At 42.0% G+C, this 20,261-nt stretch overlaps 2 protein-coding genes across 3 annotated transcripts; both read right to left on the reverse strand.

The window, feature by feature from the left end:
* Positions 1-2,731: 2,731 nt before the first annotated feature.
* Positions 2,732-8,152, reverse strand: LOC119270569 (serine/arginine-rich splicing factor SR45-like). 2 transcript variants are annotated; one of them, XM_037552580.1, is made up of 12 exons: positions 7,898-8,152; positions 6,429-6,539; positions 5,850-5,938; positions 5,075-5,121; positions 4,913-4,993; positions 4,650-4,815; positions 4,259-4,481; positions 4,094-4,171; positions 3,594-3,722; positions 3,418-3,490; positions 3,249-3,286; positions 2,732-3,138 (listed from the first exon to the last, which is right to left on the reverse strand). In XM_037552580.1, exons 1-12 carry the CDS (start codon positions 8,065-8,067, stop codon positions 3,066-3,068), a joined length of 1,278 nt encoding a protein of 425 aa, XP_037408477.1. In that variant the 5' UTR covers positions 8,068-8,152; the 3' UTR covers positions 2,732-3,065. The 2 variants fall into 2 exon arrangements, with proteins under 2 accessions (XP_037408477.1, XP_037408476.1); XM_037552579.1 differs by having other exon boundaries at positions 4,259-4,484.
* A 344-nt stretch (positions 8,153-8,496) lies between these two features.
* LOC119270571 (DNA mismatch repair protein MLH1-like) lies at positions 8,497-14,794 on the reverse strand. The gene is made up of 16 exons (XM_037552582.1): positions 14,548-14,794; positions 13,869-14,041; positions 13,712-13,784; positions 13,494-13,628; positions 13,213-13,423; positions 12,709-12,857; positions 12,513-12,611; positions 11,969-12,041; positions 11,669-11,801; positions 11,241-11,335; positions 11,057-11,165; positions 10,597-10,756; positions 10,260-10,421; positions 9,761-9,938; positions 9,361-9,509; positions 8,497-8,777 (listed from the first exon to the last, which is right to left on the reverse strand). Exons 1-16 carry the CDS (start codon positions 14,776-14,778, stop codon positions 8,733-8,735), a joined length of 2,175 nt encoding a protein of 724 aa, XP_037408479.1. The 5' UTR covers positions 14,779-14,794; the 3' UTR covers positions 8,497-8,732.
* Between the last annotated feature and the right edge of the window lie 5,467 nt (positions 14,795-20,261).

A 20,261-nucleotide genomic window follows, 5' to 3' on the forward strand; every position in this document is an offset into this window, starting at 1 on the left:
GATCTCCTGCACCATTAGAGCCACAGTTACCAACTAGGCTAAGCATCTATTTGTAATTAGAATAGAGGGCTTCAGGAAAAGTATTACGGATAGATAATGCACATGTTTTCCCAATTTAATAGTCCCACCCCGGCTCCTTACGTCAGATTCCATCAATTCATATACGGCCGCGAGTTGCATGGCAATGAGCGAACTAGGGAATCAACACATAAGTATAACTTGTGGGCATGCATGACTATGTATAGGATTATAAACGAGCCTATAGGATGCTACATGACATTAAAACGGAGGATTAAAGATGCCTTAATTATGGGCTGAATAAGGGTGTGAAATAATGAGTTAACGAGAGAGCCCTGGCATGATATACACTTACATGATGCATGTTAATTGACGTCAATAGTAATATGTAGGAAACCGCACGCTAATTTGTGGGATTAAACAGGACATGCGAGGAGGACTCGCACCCTTATTAAATGAGGATTATGCTAATTTCTTCGATTAGACACGACAAAAAAAATCTGAAAGGTGTGTGAATGATGCATTTATTGTATTTTTTTTGGGTGTCCGTGTCTTCCTTCTTTGCCTAATAACTAAGAAAAGGGTCGTGCGTTGCAATGGGTGCATAAATATTTTAGCTGATTAACCTCAATATCGTAACCATATACTCTTTGTATCCATATGCACAACACATAGTATTGTTGATTTTCTTTTTTTTAAATCACTCTTCTTCATGTGGTCATGGAGACATGGTGGATCCCACCGCCAATGACACATCCGCCTAAATATGATATACTCTCATTTTCATCTTTTGTGAACCTTAATATCACAAACTGAAACATTCGGCATTTGGTTTTGGTGAGTACAACCAAGTTGTACAAAACCGTTCATAATTTAGAAAGGATCAAGAAGAGACATAGCATAAAGAATATGTGTGTTCCATACAAACATATGATTTTATAGAACACTAAAAACAAATTTACCACTCACTCATATATTATTTTTTTGCGGGGGAATTTACCACTCATATCAGTCTCTATCTGTTTGGGATTCTCCATTTTTTTGCTTCCAATAACCCGTATAGTACATGTCATTCCTTTCATGCCTTCATATTTCCTTCCTTCCTGTAGTAATCCGTGTACATGCCACCCCCCTTATTTTTCTTTCCTTATTAAAACCTTTTGCAAATTATAAAAAATCACAATTTGCAAAACATATGTTGTGAAATAAAATTAAGTTCATGATTTTGATAAAATGATCGTGTATTCAAAACATGTTCGTGAATCTGAAAAAAAAATGTCCATGAAATTTGGAAAATATTCAAAAAAAATTGGTGAAATTCAGAATTTGTTCCCCTATTTTAAAAAAGTTCATTGATTCAAAAAATGATTGCTGAGTCCAAAAAATGGTAATGAATTTGAAACTATTCATGCATTTCAATAGATGTTCGTCTAAAAGACAAATGTTCGTGAATGTTTTGAAAAAATGCCCAATTTTTTAAAAAATGTTTATCGATTCGAAAAACTGTTAGCGGATTCTGATGTATTTTATGTCTAGGATTTGATTAGCTTTTGGAAATTCTTTATATGTCTAGGCATTGGGAGTAGTTCGTGATTGATGAGATTTGTTTTTAAAAGTTTAAACATTCCCTTGCGCGAGACAACGACAACTGTGTCGTGCTGCGGCAAGCTCATTGCCTTGGGATTTACCACGTCGAATGCATTGCGATCACGTGGATATCATCAACGAGAGTGAGAAGATAATTGGCAACATGATGAGCCATCGTGTTAAAATAAAGGACACTCATATGTCAGGGTATTGAGTCATACTTATTGGGCTAGCGTGTAATTTTTTTTACTCCCGTTGCAACGCACGGGCATGTTTGCTAGTTTCTCTAAAAATTGGTCATCAAATACAAGGCATTGTTCCTTAAAAAAAACTTTTCCACATGGTTCTTTCCATCGTCGAAAGCATTGTTATTGTCCCAACTTTCGTAGAAAGTATAAATACGAGCTAACCTATATCCACAACATGAGAACTGCCTTAGCCTGATGGTAGTGCACCGGTATATCACGCAGTCGGTTGTTGGTTCGCGACAACGCGTGAGAAACGGATCGACTGGTTGGATAACAAGCAAGTCGTTCGGACCTGTTGTTAAATCCAGAACGTTCGGAAGTTACATATGTCGTTCACTATTTGGAAATCATCATTTTGTCATTTTTGTATAGGTCGCATATTTACTTCACTTATTCATCACCAAACTTTACACATGTGTAGTATACATCCATATGATCACATTGAATTGTTTTTCAAAAACAAAATGAAACCTTAAATGTGATTTTCAAAGTATTTAAAATAAGATACTCCAATACACCCGGATTCCAAAAATCCACTCTCGCCATAGACGCCTTTCCTTATGGCATCATTCTTTTTCTGTTGCGTTATGTGATGGCCCCAAAACAACACCACTCTTTTGCAGTTCTGTGTTATGAGATGGCCTCAAAACAACATCCTTTCATCCACTATCAAGAGAGCCTAACATCCTTTCAATAGTTACGAGTAGCAGAGCAAGTGGCCAGACAAGGTTTAGTGTCAGTTGCTCGATCAGGACAACTAATGCCAGGGTCAGGCACCAAACTAAAAAGGGCTCATCCAAGCACGTTCAAAATGCAAAACAATCAGCCGACATTTAAAGAAATCAATTTGACAAAGCAACGCAGCACAAACCAATCCATCAACCAGTAAACAGCTCATTAATTAATTCTCAGGAGTGAAAAACAGAATAATATCCAGATTCATAGTTGACGAACAACCGCAGAATTATAAAAAAGTACTTCCGGTACAGGCAAATCATCAACACAAGTCATCGTCATACAGTCTATCTCTTGTGAGTACAAATGCCAGGGACTCTGCCAGGCATGTCGAGCACCTCATCGTCCGGCCTCAGATCGATCACCTCTTGACTTGAGCTCACAGCAAGATACATGCAGACGCAATCCATAGTGATAGTCGAGAGAGAAGAGAAAGTTTTTTACCTGCCAGGAACAACACGGGTCACGAGTTTCTTTCTACCTGCGCCTTGGGGTTGGGGAAGAGCTGCTGCTCCCGCTGTCGCTAGAGCCACTCCTTCCTCTGGGAGGCCTGAGAGACATGTCATTTTTTTTTAGTTTTACAAATATAAGCTAGTAGCAATTCAGTTTCAATATGTGGAAATAATGCAAAACACCACATGATTTAAAACCGTCGCATACCTTCTAGGGCTGCGGCTCCTTGACACCCTTCTCGGTCCCTGTAGAAGAAAGTTATCAGAATTTAACGTCTTATATTAGTACTACGTACAAGGACCAAAATAACAGAACCAAACATTCAAGTACTGTTTTCTACGGGAGGCAACAGAAACCACTGAGATGTTGCGCTCACCTTTCTTGGAGGACTGGGTGATGCAGAATAGGATGAATCTGACCTTCCACGCCTCAATGGTGGTCCCCGGCCCCTGCTACCACAAAGAGAATTAGGAAGACTCCAGGAATATCATTTTGGAAGCTGAACAAAGAGATGAGCTCCATTGGAAGATTTGCAAGGCAGAATGCCATTACCTGCGTGGAGAAATTGATCTGGAGCGGGAGTGAAGAGGGCGGCGAGGAGGAGGGGAGCGGCTGTGACGACGCGGAGGTGGTGGTGGTGGCCTTCTTGGAGGACTCCTCAACCTCCTTGGTGGTGGTGATCTGCTTCCAAAAGCAAGAACCAATACAATTAATGTAGTTGAAAAAACTGATATAGAAGAACATCCTGACAACACAACACAGAACCCAATAGACCAACACAGAAAACCCAAGCTATCTTCGCACATGGAGTTTCAACAATTGGCACATAGAGACTGCTCATCAAAATGTACAGCAAAATCATATAGTCAATTACAATTGTACAAACATGGAATAGATGGACAGAGTTACACACAGGAATGAATGAGAAGCAATACCCAAAACATTTAACACATCAAGCCAGTGTAAAATATATCATACAGAGGACTGAGTATATAAGATAGTCAGGCTAGTTGTACAGAAGTGATCGACAGCACAAGCTCAAAGTGACTTACCGCCGTCTGGGAGGCCCAGGTGAGCGCCTAGGAGGCCCCGGGGAGCGTCTGCGCGGTGATAAGCTGCCACGACCCCTCCTAAGGTGACAGTTGCAAGACCAGTTGTCAGCAATTTATCAGCATTACAATACCCTAGATACAAGAATGGCAGTTTAGAAAACTCACCGCATTGGTGACCTATGCCTTCTAGGTGAAGGAGAACGTCTTCTAATTGGAGATCCTGGTCTTCTATCACCACGCCTAACAGGGGAAAGATCTGGTCGACGACGAATAGGAGAATCAGCACGACGCCTTGGAGATGGATTGGGTGGACGCCGGGGTGACTCAGCCCTTCTATTTGGAGGAGACCTCTTTCGCGGCGGAGAAGCTGGCTTCTTTCGTGGAGATGCTGCTGGCAAATGAAACAGGATTGGATCATCAATAAAAAAGGCAAAATATCCACCTAGAAATTATCCTAGATGGGGGCAATGCTTATTAAACAACCAGATCACAGAGAAATGCCCATTATAGTAGGCCCTGAATAACCTATAAGCTATATAAAGCTTCAGACACTTACATCCCCCAGGCCGCTGCTGAGCATCCTTTTCAGCACCAATAGCAACTTTATCATTCGGAGGAGCATCTCTTTTGGGGGGAGGAGGAGGTGGCTTTAAAGGTGAAGAAGCCCTTTGGCGTGGTGGCAGTGTGAACTTCAACTTGACAACATTTCCATCAATTTGCCCCTGAGAAGATATGAAGTTTCTTTTTGTCATATTTGCATAAGAAAAATAAAAAACATACGGCAGAAAGCATATCAAAAACATAAGGCAGAAGGCATACACCATCCATGTAAAGAAGAGCCTTCTCAGCATCAGTCCTCTTCTTGAACTCGATGTATCCATACCCACGAGGGAGATTAACCTATATATATTAAAAAGCTCAGATTAGATGTCAAGAGACGGGAGAAGCTTTATCAGATAATACCAATGCAACACTTCTTACAAATTTGTCCATTGATAGCTCCACATTCACCACTTCACCAAAATTTCCTGCAAATTAAGGATGGTTAGCTCATTATACTATGTGTGTTATACTCCCTCCGGTCCTTTTTACTCTGCATATAAGAATTGTCTGAGGTCAAACTTCTCAAACTTTGACCATATTTATATGAAAACATATTAACATCTATCATGCTAAAGTTATACAATATGAAACTTTAAGTCCTGATGCATAAACAGGTATTGATTTCACATTGTGAATGTTGATATTTTTTTTCTATGAAGTTGGTCAAACTTTACGAGGCTTGACTTCAGACAAATCTTATATGCGAAATAAAAAGGACCGGAGGGAGTACCAAGGATGGTTAGCTCATTATACTGTGTAACATAGTAATCGGAAAACAGATCATTGTTCCAATGCTTTCTGCAACCCTCAAAATTGCTGTCATGAACAGGACTTAGAACAAAGCAATAATAGTTCTGTTCCATAATCTCCATCTGAATACTGGCATAAGGGCATGCACGATGCTTACAATTTCAACTTCAAACATGAGAGCCCCTAGCCTACCACTCCGATGAAATTGATTAATGACGATGTTACCTCTAGCAAGTACAGAAGTATCTCAAAATTTTACCAAATAAGTTAAACATCAAGCTAAGTTAAGATCAATCACTTTCATGCCCGATCCACAGAAGAACATAAGTTGTCGATAAAAGTTGCACAACTAAACCTTCGAGAAATTAAGATACAAGATCATGGAACACGAAGATAAACTCACCAAATATCTCCTTCAAATGAGCCTCATTCACATTTCGGGATAGATGATCAACATGTAGTACAACCGACTGAGGAGGAGGAGATGCTTTCCTGAAACAAGTAGCACCAATTTGGTAAGTACTCCCTCCGTCCGAAAATACTTGTCACCAAAATGGATAGAAAGAGATGTATCTAGAACTAAAATACGTCTAGATACATTCCCTTTTATCCATTTTGATGACAAGTATTTCCGGACGGAGGGAGTATGTTACATGCATAACAAGAGAGCACAATACATTCTCACTATATCTAACTACGAGAGACAGAAACAACAAGGTCAGTAATGCAACCAAGGCACCAACAGTAGTTATATCATGCTAACATAAAGGAACTGGAGAAGCTAAAAAATAATGGGCACCGGACAGGCATGGTAGTTGTCATCCGAAAATGCATCAATTAAATACCAATTTTTATGTTGAGTAGCTATTCTGTGGGAGACAAAATGATAAAAAGTTCAAGTGGCATATGCTTATATGAACAAGCATCAATGCAGTGCGGGTAGAAAAAATATAAAATATACAGATCCTCTGCAAGCTTGTACCTAGGAGGTGAAGCTTTCTTCGGTGGGGGAGATGATGAGCGGCCTTTCCTTGATGGTGACCCTTTTTTGAGGGCGGGTGAAGGTGATCGACCTTTCTTTGCTCCAGGTGAACTGTGTAGATAGCAGCGCCGTAAATAAATGTTTCCAGATTAAAGATAATTAACATAAGAAAACACACCAAAATACAAGCCACCAAAGAACCCTGCTTTAGTCAAATGCAGCAAGCAAGGCAACTTTTGAGTATGAGCATATTCAGTGCAATTTGCAATAAAATTAGAGCAGCAACCATGACAAGTTAAAGCAATGGTTTAAAGGGTAAAAAGAAGAAGGAATTGGTATCAGTAAGATCTGGTTCATCTAGAACTTTAAAGAAGAGGTATTGAACTGGTCTTAGGACTATAAATACAGATATGTTTCAAATGGATAAACAGGTGCAGGGAAAGAATCAAACTGGAACTCGGAGATTCAGTGGAGGCTAAATGCATAAAAATACAAAGCCAAACTAAAAAATTCATGGATGTACAGCCTACGGTTAAACTTAAATAGGATGCTTAGTGGCACTAGCACATGCAGACCATCACAGACCTTCTTTGCCAAGGGAGTAGCAGATGTAACACATTTAAATGCTCACACCAAGCAGCTAACAAACAACAAAGTCACATCTGAATTATGAGGCTCTGTCTCTGGCAATTAACTTGAGTTTCCATCCTATCTCAAGCATCACTCAAAAACACATTTTTCAATGAACATGGTTATTTTAAATACCTTGTACAATATAGATACTAAAAACCTGCATCCGTATTATTCGATCCCAGAAGTGGCTACGCTTGACAACATAGAAAATTTAACAAGCAGGACACATATACATTCGTAATTTCACACATCAGAATCATCCATCCTAAGCTATAGCGTAGTCCAGCTGCTGTGCACTCCTAAAAAATCGGTTCTATCACCTAGAAACTGTGGATTTATATAGATGAACAAAGACAAGAACTATCTACCCCAGCCTTTAGCACCAAGTCGAGAAAACAAGGCCCCAAGCAGGCGCACAAATTGGTGTTCAATGTTGTCTCCGACGGAGTGCGGCCCAAATCAGTTAATCCAACGCTAACCTTTCAAGCATACAGCATTGTGCAGATGAGAGGCAGGGCAAACGTAAGCAGGCACGAGCAGACCCCCACGGCCCTGAAGGAGCCACTCCTCCAAGCCGTTGGGAACATACACACAGTGTTGGACAAGCACGGGCACAGGATTCAGTCAACAAATCCAGCGCGGGGACCATCGCCGGCCTGGAACCCAGGGCCCGAGCACCACCCCGCCGCCCCAGGAGGCCGCAATTCGGAATCTACGAACAAGCCGTCGAAACCCCAGAGCCCAAAACCCCAGGGCTGAATCCGCACGAGACGGATCCGGGGCCGCGCGGCGGCGGGGGGGGATGGGAGGGGAAGGGAAGGGCGGCGGTTGCTCACCTGCGCTTGGCGGCGGGAGGGGAGCGGCCCCGGGAGCGAGCGGGCGATGAGGAGGACGACGAGAGGGAGCGGGAGCGCGAGCGCGAGCGGGAGGAGCCCGAGGACGCGGAGCGGGAGGAGGAGCCCGACGAGGACCGCGAGCCGGAGCGGCCGCGGCGGGGCTTCGCCATCGGCGGCGGCGGCGAGCGGGCGTGCGGACGGGTTCTGGACTCTGGACAGGGGCTAGCTAGGGTTTTGCTCGGGGGGATATGGATGGATGGGGTAAAGGGAGAGAGGGAGGACGGGGCGTGGTAATTGGATTTGGAGTGGGGTTTCCCTCCGGACCCACCCGCAGGGACACATGGCGGTCCAGTTTTCTCTTTCTTCCTCTCTTGCACAATTCTTGCAGAATTGTAGAAGCGTTTCCACATGCTTTGATTTTATGATGAAGATTTTGAACAAATTTGTTTTAATTTTAGAGAAAGGCTGCCGCCTTCAAAACAGGGCACCAGCCCGCGTTTGATTTTGGTATAACCTTTCGAGAAAAAAAAAGTCTGTGGCGATGGCTTCGGTTGCGCGATCATTGCAAGAGGGCATGGCATTTTTACCAGCATGGTTACTTAAGGGAAACATATCAGCATTGCGTAGCAAAGCCGACGCATTCTTGCATTTGCTACTCAATTCCAGAGCTGGAGTCAGCAAATTCTGCTCATCCTTCAAATATTTACAGCGCTACCAAAAAAAAAAAAAAAAGTGGCACCACACGTCCGTCCCAGAAGGAACGAGAAAAGGCGTCGGTCGCGCTCTCCCTTCCTTCTCTACATACCGTGTGCCTCACGGACGGCCTGCGTGTCGGCTAGCATCTCTCGAAGATCTTGTAAAGCTTGTCTAGAGAAGCAATCTGCACAGGTTCAAAATACAGCTCAATATCAGAGTGTGTTGATGCCACGTCATCTATCGATAATAAGGTATTTCACACAGTTCTAGTGGTTGCACTTGAAACCATGCCATTTTTTTTCCTTTTTACGACTCATTGTCGAAACAAAGTTGGCATGCCTACTCGCGAACAATGTCGCGTGTAATGTGGCTTGGTGATTGTTTGGGAAAAAATACTTAGCTACTCCCTCCGTTCCTAAATATTTGTCTTTCTAGAGACTTCAACGAGTGACTACGTACGGAGCAAAATGAGTGAATCTACACTTTAAAATATGTCTATATACATCCATATGTGGTAGTTCATTTGAAATCTCTAAAAAGACGAATATTTAGAAACGGATGGAGTACTACTTAGTACCATAATTTTACGACTTTATGATAGGTAGCTTTTTAGGCAGCATGCTTGTGTGAGAAAAGGCAATGGGCATTGTGGCGCCAACATTGAGCAGTAAATAGACAGGAGTGCAGTGACAGGCTATGGTGCGAGCATAAGCAGATGACTGAACCACCAAACATAAAGGACAACTGAAGCCGGGTGGGGAGGGAACCTGGACGAATGTTCCGTCTGTTGCCATCGACTTAGGGGGCTTGAGGAAAAGTCGCATGGACGGGAACAAGACGTGCTGGATGGTCCACTCGCGTTGAGCCCATGCCGCCTCTGCTTCCGCAAGCAGCTCTTGGTCAATGTCATCTTCATCTGTAATGGAGTACATATTTAGCCCCAATGGCAATTAACTCTGAATGAATATCTAGTTGCAGCATCATATATAATGGATATATTCTTTAGTATGTCTATTACAGTGTCATGTCATCTTGGCGGTTAATGGGAAGCGAAGTGGGAGAAACTGCGGATTCTGTTACCTACTAGGGTGTAACACTAAGCATATATGTTCTTCATGCACTTTAATGGGTATACAACTATAGAATACAGATACCCAACAAGCTCACCTGTACTTGTTAAATCGTTATCAGCCTGCCCAGCACTTTCCATGAAATCTTTATTTTTCTTGTATAATCGAATGCCTTTGCCAGATGGATTTGGAAGGATGGGAGGATGAAGCGCATAGAAGTTTCCAATAGCAGCTGCTGCCGTTCTGAAGCACTCTTTCTCAACGTCCCAGGCAATCTATTATAAGATGGTAATCACTAAAAATCAGGACTGCCAGTTTGCATAACTAAAGTAAAATCTGAAACAAAATATATCATAAAGCAACAACTCCCGGAAATGGAATTCCGAAACAACTTAAAATATGAATAAGAAACAGAAGTTACTCGCGGCCAGCTAGCTGCCATATCTACATGAAACACCGAAATTAAATTTTGAACACGATATCAGCCTGAAAACCTACTTGCCATCGCCTCAGCAGGGAATGGATAATCAAATATCATGACCAAATTTAAAATACCATATGTAATGAACGCAACAGCATAACAAAAGGAAACCTACATCATTTCCTAGAGTCAACATGAACTCTGGAAGGCGATCCATATCAGGGGTGTACTGATCAAGTACAACAGGAAGTCTGGTCAGGTTGCCACCTTGATCAATGTGAATAGAGAAGTACTCATTAATCATCTCAGCATTTTCTTTTAGTATCTCAGTGTTCACCTGCAAACAAGCACTATCTTCATCAACAGAGCGATGCTACATGAATCAAACGATTGAGCCGTATTACAAGAATCAAGAAACAGAAACAATATGCAGGTGGACAAATAAAAAACTTATATCTGTTCCATCACCTACAAGATCAACTATGACTCGAGGAATTAAGAAAATAACTTACTTCTGCAATTTCTAGTTTCTCCTTCTCATTTACATCACTCATTGACTCGTCATCTTTCAGTGCCATTGTCAGCAACTCCAGAAGCGGAGCAGGTTCACTGAGCTGTATAGCATTGAAGTTCCCAAAACGGCACAAGGCTTGTTGGTACATGAGTTCTTTGCTGCATCACAAGCTGAATCATCAATATCACATAGTACAGAAAAGAAAACAATGCGATATTTGGAAGAGGTGCTTATTAGGCATTCAACTGGATGTGATATGAATGGATAGCAGTTTGATGGTGGTGTGCGCAAGCAATATTGTTTGTGTGCACATGCATTTGCAAATATGTACAGGTAACTGGGGTATCGGTTACCTTCAAAGAGCTATGTCAGATATTAGAAGAAAAAATCTAGCTTAAATAAGAGATATAAGGCATGGAAGAGTAAGACTAGTCATCAATGTAATGTATAGAGTTTACCTAACATTTACCACATTGACAAGGTATAAGAGGGTATTGTGTTGTATCAAAGCGAAAACTTCATCGGCAACTCCAACATATGTGCAATTCTTAACAATATCGAAAAGGCCTAGCAGAAATACATAAATCATCAGTCTACAAAAATGGAGACAGATTCAGACATCACAGGTTAAGATGAGCTCACCAGGATGTAAGTTAGAATCTATTTCTGTAACAAGCTCATGGCGACTGGACAAATCACCAGCATCTTTTGGATTTCTTCTTGATCTTACAATATTTCTTGGAAACCATATACAAACAGAAGAAAAAAATCAGCCACAGTAAAAAAATAGCGAATCACTGTACTCCCTTCTTCAAATAGAATTTATGAATTGGCAACCAATATAGAAAAAGGTCCAGCACTCGCAACTTAACCAGAGTTATAGACTTGTAGCATGTAAACAGCATGAATCATTAAATCCTCACATGAGGAAAGGCAAACAACAGGTACTTAGTGCACAATTTGATGCGCATGCAGAAAAAATTCAGGGAGCACAAACAGATGACCAAATAAGACAGCATAAAAAATACAGAAAGTGGTGACCGGTGTCAACTTGCTAATGAAGATCATACCTTACGGCAACAAGGTCAGATTTCTTTTCAAGATTTGAAGTTTGACCTTGCCAATAGGTGTGCAACCTGCCAGATGGATCGCGTGGATCTGTTCTGACCATTTGGCTCACAGGAATCTTTTGAGATTTTTCTCCTACAGTATAATATAATTATACTAAAGATTATTCGCTGGATGGTGGTGGTTTCACACGCCCTTTACTAGATAGCTCAATAATACAGAGTTAAGTAATGTGATGTAGCAGTATAGTGTACTTATGAAACATTTTAGCTTGAAATATGCATATGGTATATGCTACATACCAGTAGGCGTGCTGACTTCGGTACCCTTGTCCTTTCGTGTGTTAGCTTGAGTAAGTGCTGAAGAGTTTAGTGCCTGCAATTCACATGGAACAAGCATCACTAATGTGCACAAAAGTTTACATCAAAATATAAAATACACATGCACATAGTTTTTATAACTGAGATAGCTAAAGTTCATCTGCAAATTAAATTTCTTTTAATTTGCATTCAAAGAGCCAAATAATATAACAATCTACTCTGAAGGGGCAAGTTTTTGTTAAGTCAATTTCCCAGGAGAGCAAGTTTTTGAGAAAATGACAACATACGAATTTCAGCATGACTTTCTGCAAGTGTTTATGTATATTTGAAAATTGATGCACTATGCAACTGGTAGTAGCTTTTGAACAGATACACTGTCTCTAAAGATAGAGGTAAGCAACCATATGAACACTTAAAAACTGATCTCCAGCAACTGTCGCATCATATCAACTGTGATGAGTCATGAGACACAACAATAACAGACCAAGTATCTGTGAGTTTATGTAAGCATGAACATATGAATAACCTGAGTTTGGAATATCCTTGTGTTATTACAGTTCATCAGTTTTTCCTCGATGGCATCTTTAATTTTTTCAATAATGCGCTCTTGATTTAAGAGGCTAACCTGCAAGACAGAAGGAATCACTGAAATCATTTGTTCTCTAATTGAAAAAAAATTGCAGAGATGTTGGACACCAGGCTCAGATTTTGCCAAAAAATACCTCCTTTTTGGTTGGATGTATATTGACATCCACGTGTTCTGGTGGAAGATTGATGGACATGTATATGAAGGGTTTGGATGCTTGAGGCAGTATTGCAGAGTACACGAATTCAGTAGCTCTTTTCAAAGAAGTGCAGTCTACAAGTCTATCTGAAGAGGAGATATGGACAGTTATGGGATAAAGCAAACAAGGAACAGCCATGATAATAGAGAAACAATACATTACTAATTCACTGACAGAAAATACATGACAGTTCAATCACAGTGGATGCATCATTTAAAACTTTGTTGGTCTTACAAAATTATTCTTTTAAAGATATCCCCTTGTTCATCGAAAATATGTGAACAAGATGTGGCCAGATTACTCTGATCAGAGTTACATAGCACCTTAACATGAGTATTTACATGGGCATCGCAATACATTTTTAGTGCATATGTAATCAACTGAATTTACTTACGGAGGAAAAGGCTCTAAAAAATTACTAGTGCCTTGTAATTTGTATACCATTTATGAAAAGAATCATAGTAGTCTTTTTTGCCACATAATTTGCATTTGAGATGAAACCATCCATCTTGAATATTTCATCTACAGCATTCTCATCTGAAACCTGTATTTCCATCAGATCACGAACAACCGAAGCCCCATAGACATTCCTAATAGCATCTAGCCTTGAAGACGTGGTCCCACTGTGAACATCTGCTCTATTGGCTCCATGCTGTGACAGAGGAGGAGGCAAATGTCACCTTCTTAAAACTCATGAGAAAACAATAGACAGCTATATTTACCTTTCTACAAGAGAAGTTCACATTGATGTGATGGACTGCAAATCGACTGATGAAGTCCACTATCTTTGGATAGTCGTCATTGGAGTTCTGCAGTGTTTTCCTACGAGCTACCATATTGTAGAATAAATTTTCAACCTGCATATTAAGATTTTTTTTCTTGTAAAAATCGCAATAAATATCCAATAGAGCAATAGTACTATGCAAAGTTGCAAACTCACCATGACTTGAGTTCCTTTAACCGCAGCGCAGGGCTTCGGGTCATTCTCCATTACTCCATCCCTATAAGAAACTCTGAGAGTACAACATGGTAATAATCATTAACAGACGACTCTAGAGTCAAGCAGAAAGATTTAATAAAGTTGCTCATGGACTGACCTGTAGCCATGCAGTTGGCCTTCTGTTATTGTTGTCACCGTAACATGGCCAACATAAGTCATACTGGCCAAAGCCTCCCCTCTGAACCCCATGGACTTTATTGTTTGTAGGTCCTCATATGCAGACAACTTTGAGGTAGTATGTCTCTCACACAATATTGGCAAGTCCTCACACTGTGAAAGTTTACCAAGTTAGCTGACAAAATGGTATGGGATGCTCAATAAATATTCTGAATATGACCAACTCTTCAAATACCCAACAATCAATACTGTAATCATATAGTAGTACCCCTTTATAGCACAAGACAAGCCCAGTTCGTAGTATCATAGACAACTACATGCTGCCTAAGACAATTAGCACTAAAAATCTCAAATGGCCTGTTAGTATAGGTGTGCCCTCATTTGCCCATGGCATAGCAGCCCCTATGCAGTTTTTTACTGCCCGAGTCGGAACAAACAGACACAGATCCGGTGCAGAAAATCGCCAATACCAAAATTGCCAATCATCCGCCTACATGGCCCTGTACGCACTAAGGATTAACAGCTCGTAATCAACAGAAATCACAATTAACAACTCGCATTTGAAGGATTTTGGCACTAGCAGGCGCCCGCGGAAGCAGCAAGGGTTCAGGGGGTGGGGGGATTGGGTCCGGGGTTTAGGGTTTAGGAAGCGAGCGTACCCGGATGCCGTGGCCGTCGTCGGAGACCTGGATGAGCTTGAGGCCGCCGTCCTTGACGGTGACGGAGACGGTGGAGGCGCCGGCGTCGATGCTGTTCTCGACGAGCTCCTTCACCGCCGACGACGGCCGCTGGATCACCTCCCCCGCGGCGATGCGGTTCACCACCGACTCCTCCAGCCGCCGGATGCGGGGCGGGGCCCCGCCGCGCGGCGCCGGGTCGTCGGCCTCCATGCCCGCCGCGCCGCGCCGCGTGTGGGGACCGGGCCGAGGAGGTGGGGAATGGGGAGGGGAGGGGAGGGAGGTTCCGCCGATTTTGGTATTCGCGCGCGCGACACTGATTATTGTTGGGTTTTCTTTCAACTTTTCTATTTATCTAGACCGCAGGATTTTCATCCAAGAGCCCGAAACAGATCCGCACTATTCATCTTCTTCCTACCTTCCTTCTTCCTTCTCACGCTCGCCCCCAGCCTGTCCCACCCCAACGACCGGACTCCACCACCCGCGGCACCGCCTTGCCTCCCCGCCCTTCCCTCAACCTCCACCACTGTCGTTGCTGGCCATCCCTCTAAGTGTCGCATCGGTGAACAATTCCAGCGATCCCCTTGCACCCACGCACCCCTAAGATAGATAGCGAGCTTGCTACTTCCAGGTGAACCTGCACCTCCACATCTCTAAGAGAGAGAGTGGGGCTTCTACTTCTTCGGACAGGTTGCTTCTTCTCCGACGAGGTCCGGCCTCCCCATATCGCGCTCGGGGGAGGAAGGAAAAAGTGGTTGGTGCCAACAAAAAATTCAAGCAGCTGAGGTTTAACAAAACTGATAGTTTAATGGTTTAGTTTCTTTCTTGTAACCATTGTTTGCAATTTATAAAGCAGCCATGAAAACGTTCCCTCGAACAAAAATTATCATTGGAAACATTTTTCAATATGAATAGAATAGTATACTTTTGATTATACCTTAATTTATGAGAAAGGTTATGTTCCGACCAACCGAGTCGAAACTCAACCAGTCGTTGATGATGTCCCGGACTGGGGGGCCCTTATCACATCGCCTCTCGCCTGGTGGGACGGGTCGAGGGCCCCCCATGTCGGTTCATCAATGGGACACGTTTGAGCGGCCCATGGCATACAAAAGGAAGGCTTTCGAAGACTTGTCATACATTCCAAGATGTTGAGATCGTATTAAACGCGTCCTTCCTGTTCGTACCAGACTAGGATGAAACTATAGCCCCCCTCCCGAATACCCATATAAGCCGAGGAGCAGGGCACGCAGAGGATACACATTGATCCTGACGTAGATCATCTGTACTTTGCAATGTTTCGGATATCGGTAACTTGTAGCTGCTCGGTCCGGTGAGGAGTAGGGATTAATCGGTGAATATGCATGTTAACAAAATTTACCGATAACCCATTTATCAATAGGTTAATTAGGGTCATATCTATATATCTTAGCTACATATGCAATAATGCAGCAGCAACAACAATAAAGGAGAGGCAATAAACATCAATAGCATGTAGCATAGCACAAAACATATTAGCATATAACACAAACGGTTATATGCTGGTCTACAGGTGATGGCCTCGGGGAGGGGGAGGGGGCGGCGAACTCGAGCAGCAGGAAGAGGCTCGGTGCCTGATACGTCGTATCTATAATTTTTTATTATTCCATGCTATTATATTATCAATCTTGGATTTTTATATACACTTTCAGGTAATTATATATTATTTTTTGGGATTAACCTATTAACTTAGTACCTCGTGCCGGTTACTGTTAAAATATCGGTACCAAACGAAGTCCAAATGCCACGGAACTTTTTAAAGATTTTTTTTCTGGACAAAAGAGACACTAGAAGCTTCGAGAGAAGACTAGATGATGAAGCGTGGGCCCACGAGGCACCGTTTGACCTAACTCCACCTTTATAAATTCTCTAAAATCATGAAATCAATAGAGGAGTCCATGAAATACTTTTTCTGCCGCTGCAAGTTCCAGAACCACGAGATCCCATCTGGAGGCCTTTTTCGGCACTCTGCCAGAGGGGGATTCGATCACGGAGGGGCTCTATATCATCCTTGTTGCCCCTCCGATGATGCATGAGTAGTTTACCATGGACCTATGGGTCCATAGTTAGTAGCTAGATGGTTTTTTATCTCTATTTGATCTTCAATACAATGTTCTCCTCACTGTTCTTGGATGTCTATTTGATATAATGACTTTTTGCGGTTTGTTTGTTGAGATCCGATAAATTGTGAGTTTATGATCAGATCTATCCATGAATATTATTTGAGTTTTCTCTGAACTCTTTTATGATTACTATAGCCTCGTATTTCTTCTTCAACTTACTAGTTTGTTTTGGCTAACTAGATTGATTTATCTTGCCATGAGAAGAGGTGATTTATAATGGGTTCGATTTTGCGGTGCTCAATCTCAGTGACAGAAGGTGGCATGACACGCATGTATCATTGCTATTAATAGTCAAAAGATGGTGTTTATTCATACGTGAGTTTATCTTGTCTACAACATGTCATCTTGCTTAAGGTGTTACTCCGTTTTTCCATGAAATTAATACACTAGATGCATGCTGGATAGCGGTCGATGTGTGGACTAATAGTAGTAGATGCTGATGTCTATATATGATCACTGCCTTGGATATCGTCATAATTATTTGCTTTTTTCTACCAATTGTCCAGCAGTAATTTGTTTACCCACCGTATGCTATTTTCAAGAGAGAAGTCTCTAGTGAAAACTATTACCCTGATACGTCTCCAACGTATCTACTTTTCCTAACGCTTTTCCCCTTGTTTTGGACTCTAATTTACATGATTTGAATGAAACTAACCCCGTACTGACGTTGTTTTCATCAGAACTACCATGGTGTTGTTTTTGTGCAGAAATAAAAGTCTCGGAATGGAACGAAACTTTGCGAGGATTTTTTATATCGATAAACAGAATTTCTGGGGCCAAGAGTCACCTGAGGGGGGCACCTGGGTGGGCACAACCCACCAGGGCGCGGCTGCCCCCCCCAGGCGCGCCCAGGTGGGTTGTCCCCACCTAGTGGCCCCGCAGACCCTGAAACCGACGCTATAAAATCATTTTTTTCTAGAAAAAATTAGGGAAAAAGAATTATCACGATCCACGAGACGGAACCACCATCACTGATGACCCACCAGTATTGGGGATCAATTGTAGCTCTTTTCGATAAGTAAGAGTGTCGAACCCAACGAGGAGCAGAAGGAAATGACAAGTAGTTTTCAGTAAGGTAATGTCTGCAAGTGCTGAAATTGTAAGTAACTGAGTAATTTGATAGCAAGATAATTTGTAACGGGCAAGTAACGATAGTAGTAACAAAAATGCAGCAAGATAGCCAAATCATTTTGAGGCAAAGGACATGCCAAAACGGTCTTTTATGATAAGCAAAGCGTTCTTGAGGGTACACGACATTTTCATCTAGTTACTTTCATCATGTTGGTTTAATTCGTGTTCGGTACTTTGATAATTTGATATGTGGGTGGACCGGTGCTTAGGTGTTGTTCTTACTTGAACAAACCTCCTACTTATGATTAACCCTCCCGCAAGAATCTGCAACTACGAGAAAAAGTATTAAGAATAAATTCTAACCATAGTATTAAACTTTTGGATTCAATCCGCCCCTTACGGAATACTGCATAAACTGGGGTTTAAGCTTCTGTCACTCTCGCAACCCATCATCTAATTGCTACTCCACAATGCATTTCCTTAGGCCCAACTATGGTGGAGTGTCATGTAGCCGACGTTCACATGACACCATTAAGGGAATCACAACATACATACTATCAAAATATCAAACACATATCAAATTCACATGATTACTTGCAACATGATTTCTCCCGTGACCTCAAGAATAAAAGTAACTACTCACAAATGATAATCATGCTCAAGATCGGAGGGGTATTAAATAGCATATTGGATATGAACATATAATCTTCCACCAAATAAACCATATGGTAATTAACTAGAAAATGTAATCAACACTACACTACTAGTCACCCACAAGCACCAATCTATAGTTTCGGTAACAAGATTGAACACAAGGGATGAACTAGGGTTTGAGATGAGATGGTGCTGTTAAATATGTTGATGAAGATTGCCCTCACCAAGATGAGAGAGTTGTTGGATGATGATGAGGACGATGATTTCCCTCTCTAGGAGGGAAGTTCCCCCGGCGGAATAGCTCTGCCGGAGGGCAAAAGTGCTCATGCCCAAGTTCCGCCTTGAAATGACGGCGCTCAGTCCCAAAAGTCCTCTCCTTATTTTTCTATGTCAAAATGATTTATATACCAGAAGACGGGCACCGGAGGTGGGCCTGGGTGAGCACAACCCACTAGGGCGTGACTGGGCTCCCTGGCGCGCCTAGATGGGTTGTGCCCACCTGGTGGACCCTCTCTGGTACTTATTTGCCCCAATATTCATCATATATTTCATAAAAATTCTCCGTGAAGTTTCAGCTTGTTTGGAGTAGTGTAGAATAGGTAGCCTGGCGTAGCTTTTCCAGGTCCAGATTTCCAGCTACCGGAGTTCCCCCTCTTTTGTGCGTACCTTGTAAATTATGAGAAAAAATGCATTAGACTTACTTCAAAAAGTATTATTATGCATAAAAACATCATAAATAACAGTAAAGAAACATGATGCAAAGTGGACGTATCAGTCACCTCTTGTTCTTCGTCGGGAGGCCAGATCTAGAGTCCGTTTGGGGGCTCCGGAGAGGGGAATCTTCTTCCTTCATCATCACCAACCCTTCTCCATCGCCAATTCCATGATGCTCCCCACCAGGAGTGAGTAATTCCTTCGTAGGCTCGCTGGTCGGTGAGGAGTTGATGAGATTCATCATGTAATCTAGTTAGTTTTGTTAGGGCTTGATCCCTAATATCTACTATATTCTGAGATTGATATTGCTATGACTTTACCATGCTTAATGCTTGTCACTTTGGGCCCGGGTGCCATGATTTTAGATCTGAACCATTTATGTTATCACCATTATATTCATGTTCTAGATCTGATACGACCGTGTGTCCTGTCATTACTGGCGTTACTGTTATTCTGCCTTATCCTAAGGATGTATATGCACCATATATACCAAGGTACCTGCCTATCATCTACACTATGAGCCAGATTGCTAATTTGCATTGTACTGTTGAGAGCAAGATTATGCACGTCAAGGAACGAGTTAGCCAGATGTTACCAAGTTATGTATGCATGCAACCAATAACGTGTAGAGCTAGGATTGAGCAAACAAAAGAATCTGCATGCAACATTCATGCGCCAGAGATAAGCAAGGTCACGTGCATGCATGAGAAATTAGTCCATTACGTAGCTACAATACAGGAAAGAGTCCTGACCAAATACAGGTTCCATCAGGTACGGCCACCCGATCAGGAATTGTACTTCATGAGGTACATGAAGATTCAAGATTTCTTTCTTTGAAACAACAGGGTGGGCTCCACCTGCAGACTACACGAGAAGCCTCACCACCAACCAAACAAGCCATCGTTATTTTTGTTTCCTTAGATTAAATCAAGTCGGTTGTTATCTTTTGGTAGAACAAGTTTGTTTTTCCTTTGAATTAGAGGTGTGCCTAGCGTGTTGGTCAAACCATGGTAGGGTCGGCTATACTAGTATAAATAGCCAGCGTATGGTCATTGTAAAGACATGTTATTTTTATATGAAATAGACACGATGTGT

This window comes from Triticum dicoccoides, chromosome 3A (assembly GCF_002162155.2).
Source record: "Triticum dicoccoides isolate Atlit2015 ecotype Zavitan chromosome 3A, WEW_v2.0, whole genome shotgun sequence".
Classification (NCBI taxonomy): Eukaryota; Viridiplantae; Streptophyta; class Magnoliopsida; order Poales; family Poaceae; genus Triticum; species Triticum dicoccoides.

Coding starts and splice junctions, on each gene's coding strand:
- LOC119270569 (XM_037552579.1), bottom strand. CDS start 8,067: ATGGCGAAGCCCCGCCGCGGCCGCTCCGGCTCGCGGTCCTCGTCGGGC. Junction 4,485..4,649: donor TCAGCAGCGGCCTGGGGGAT/GTAAGTGTCTGA, acceptor TTCATTTGCCAG/CAGCATCTCCACGAAAGAAG. Junction 4,172..4,258: donor AGGCATAGGTCACCAATGCG/GTGAGTTTTCTA, acceptor CTGTCACCTTAG/GAGGGGTCGTGGCAGCTTAT.
- LOC119270571 (XM_037552582.1), bottom strand. CDS start 14,778: ATGGAGGCCGACGACCCGGCGCCGCGCGGCGGGGCCCCGCCCCGCATC. Junction 11,336..11,668: donor TCTGACCTTGTTGCCGTAAG/GTATGATCTTCA, acceptor ATGGTTTCCAAG/AAATATTGTAAGATCAAGAA. Junction 8,778..9,360: donor CAGACGGAACATTCGTCCAG/GTTCCCTCCCCA, acceptor GAACCTGTGCAG/ATTGCTTCTCTAGACAAGCT.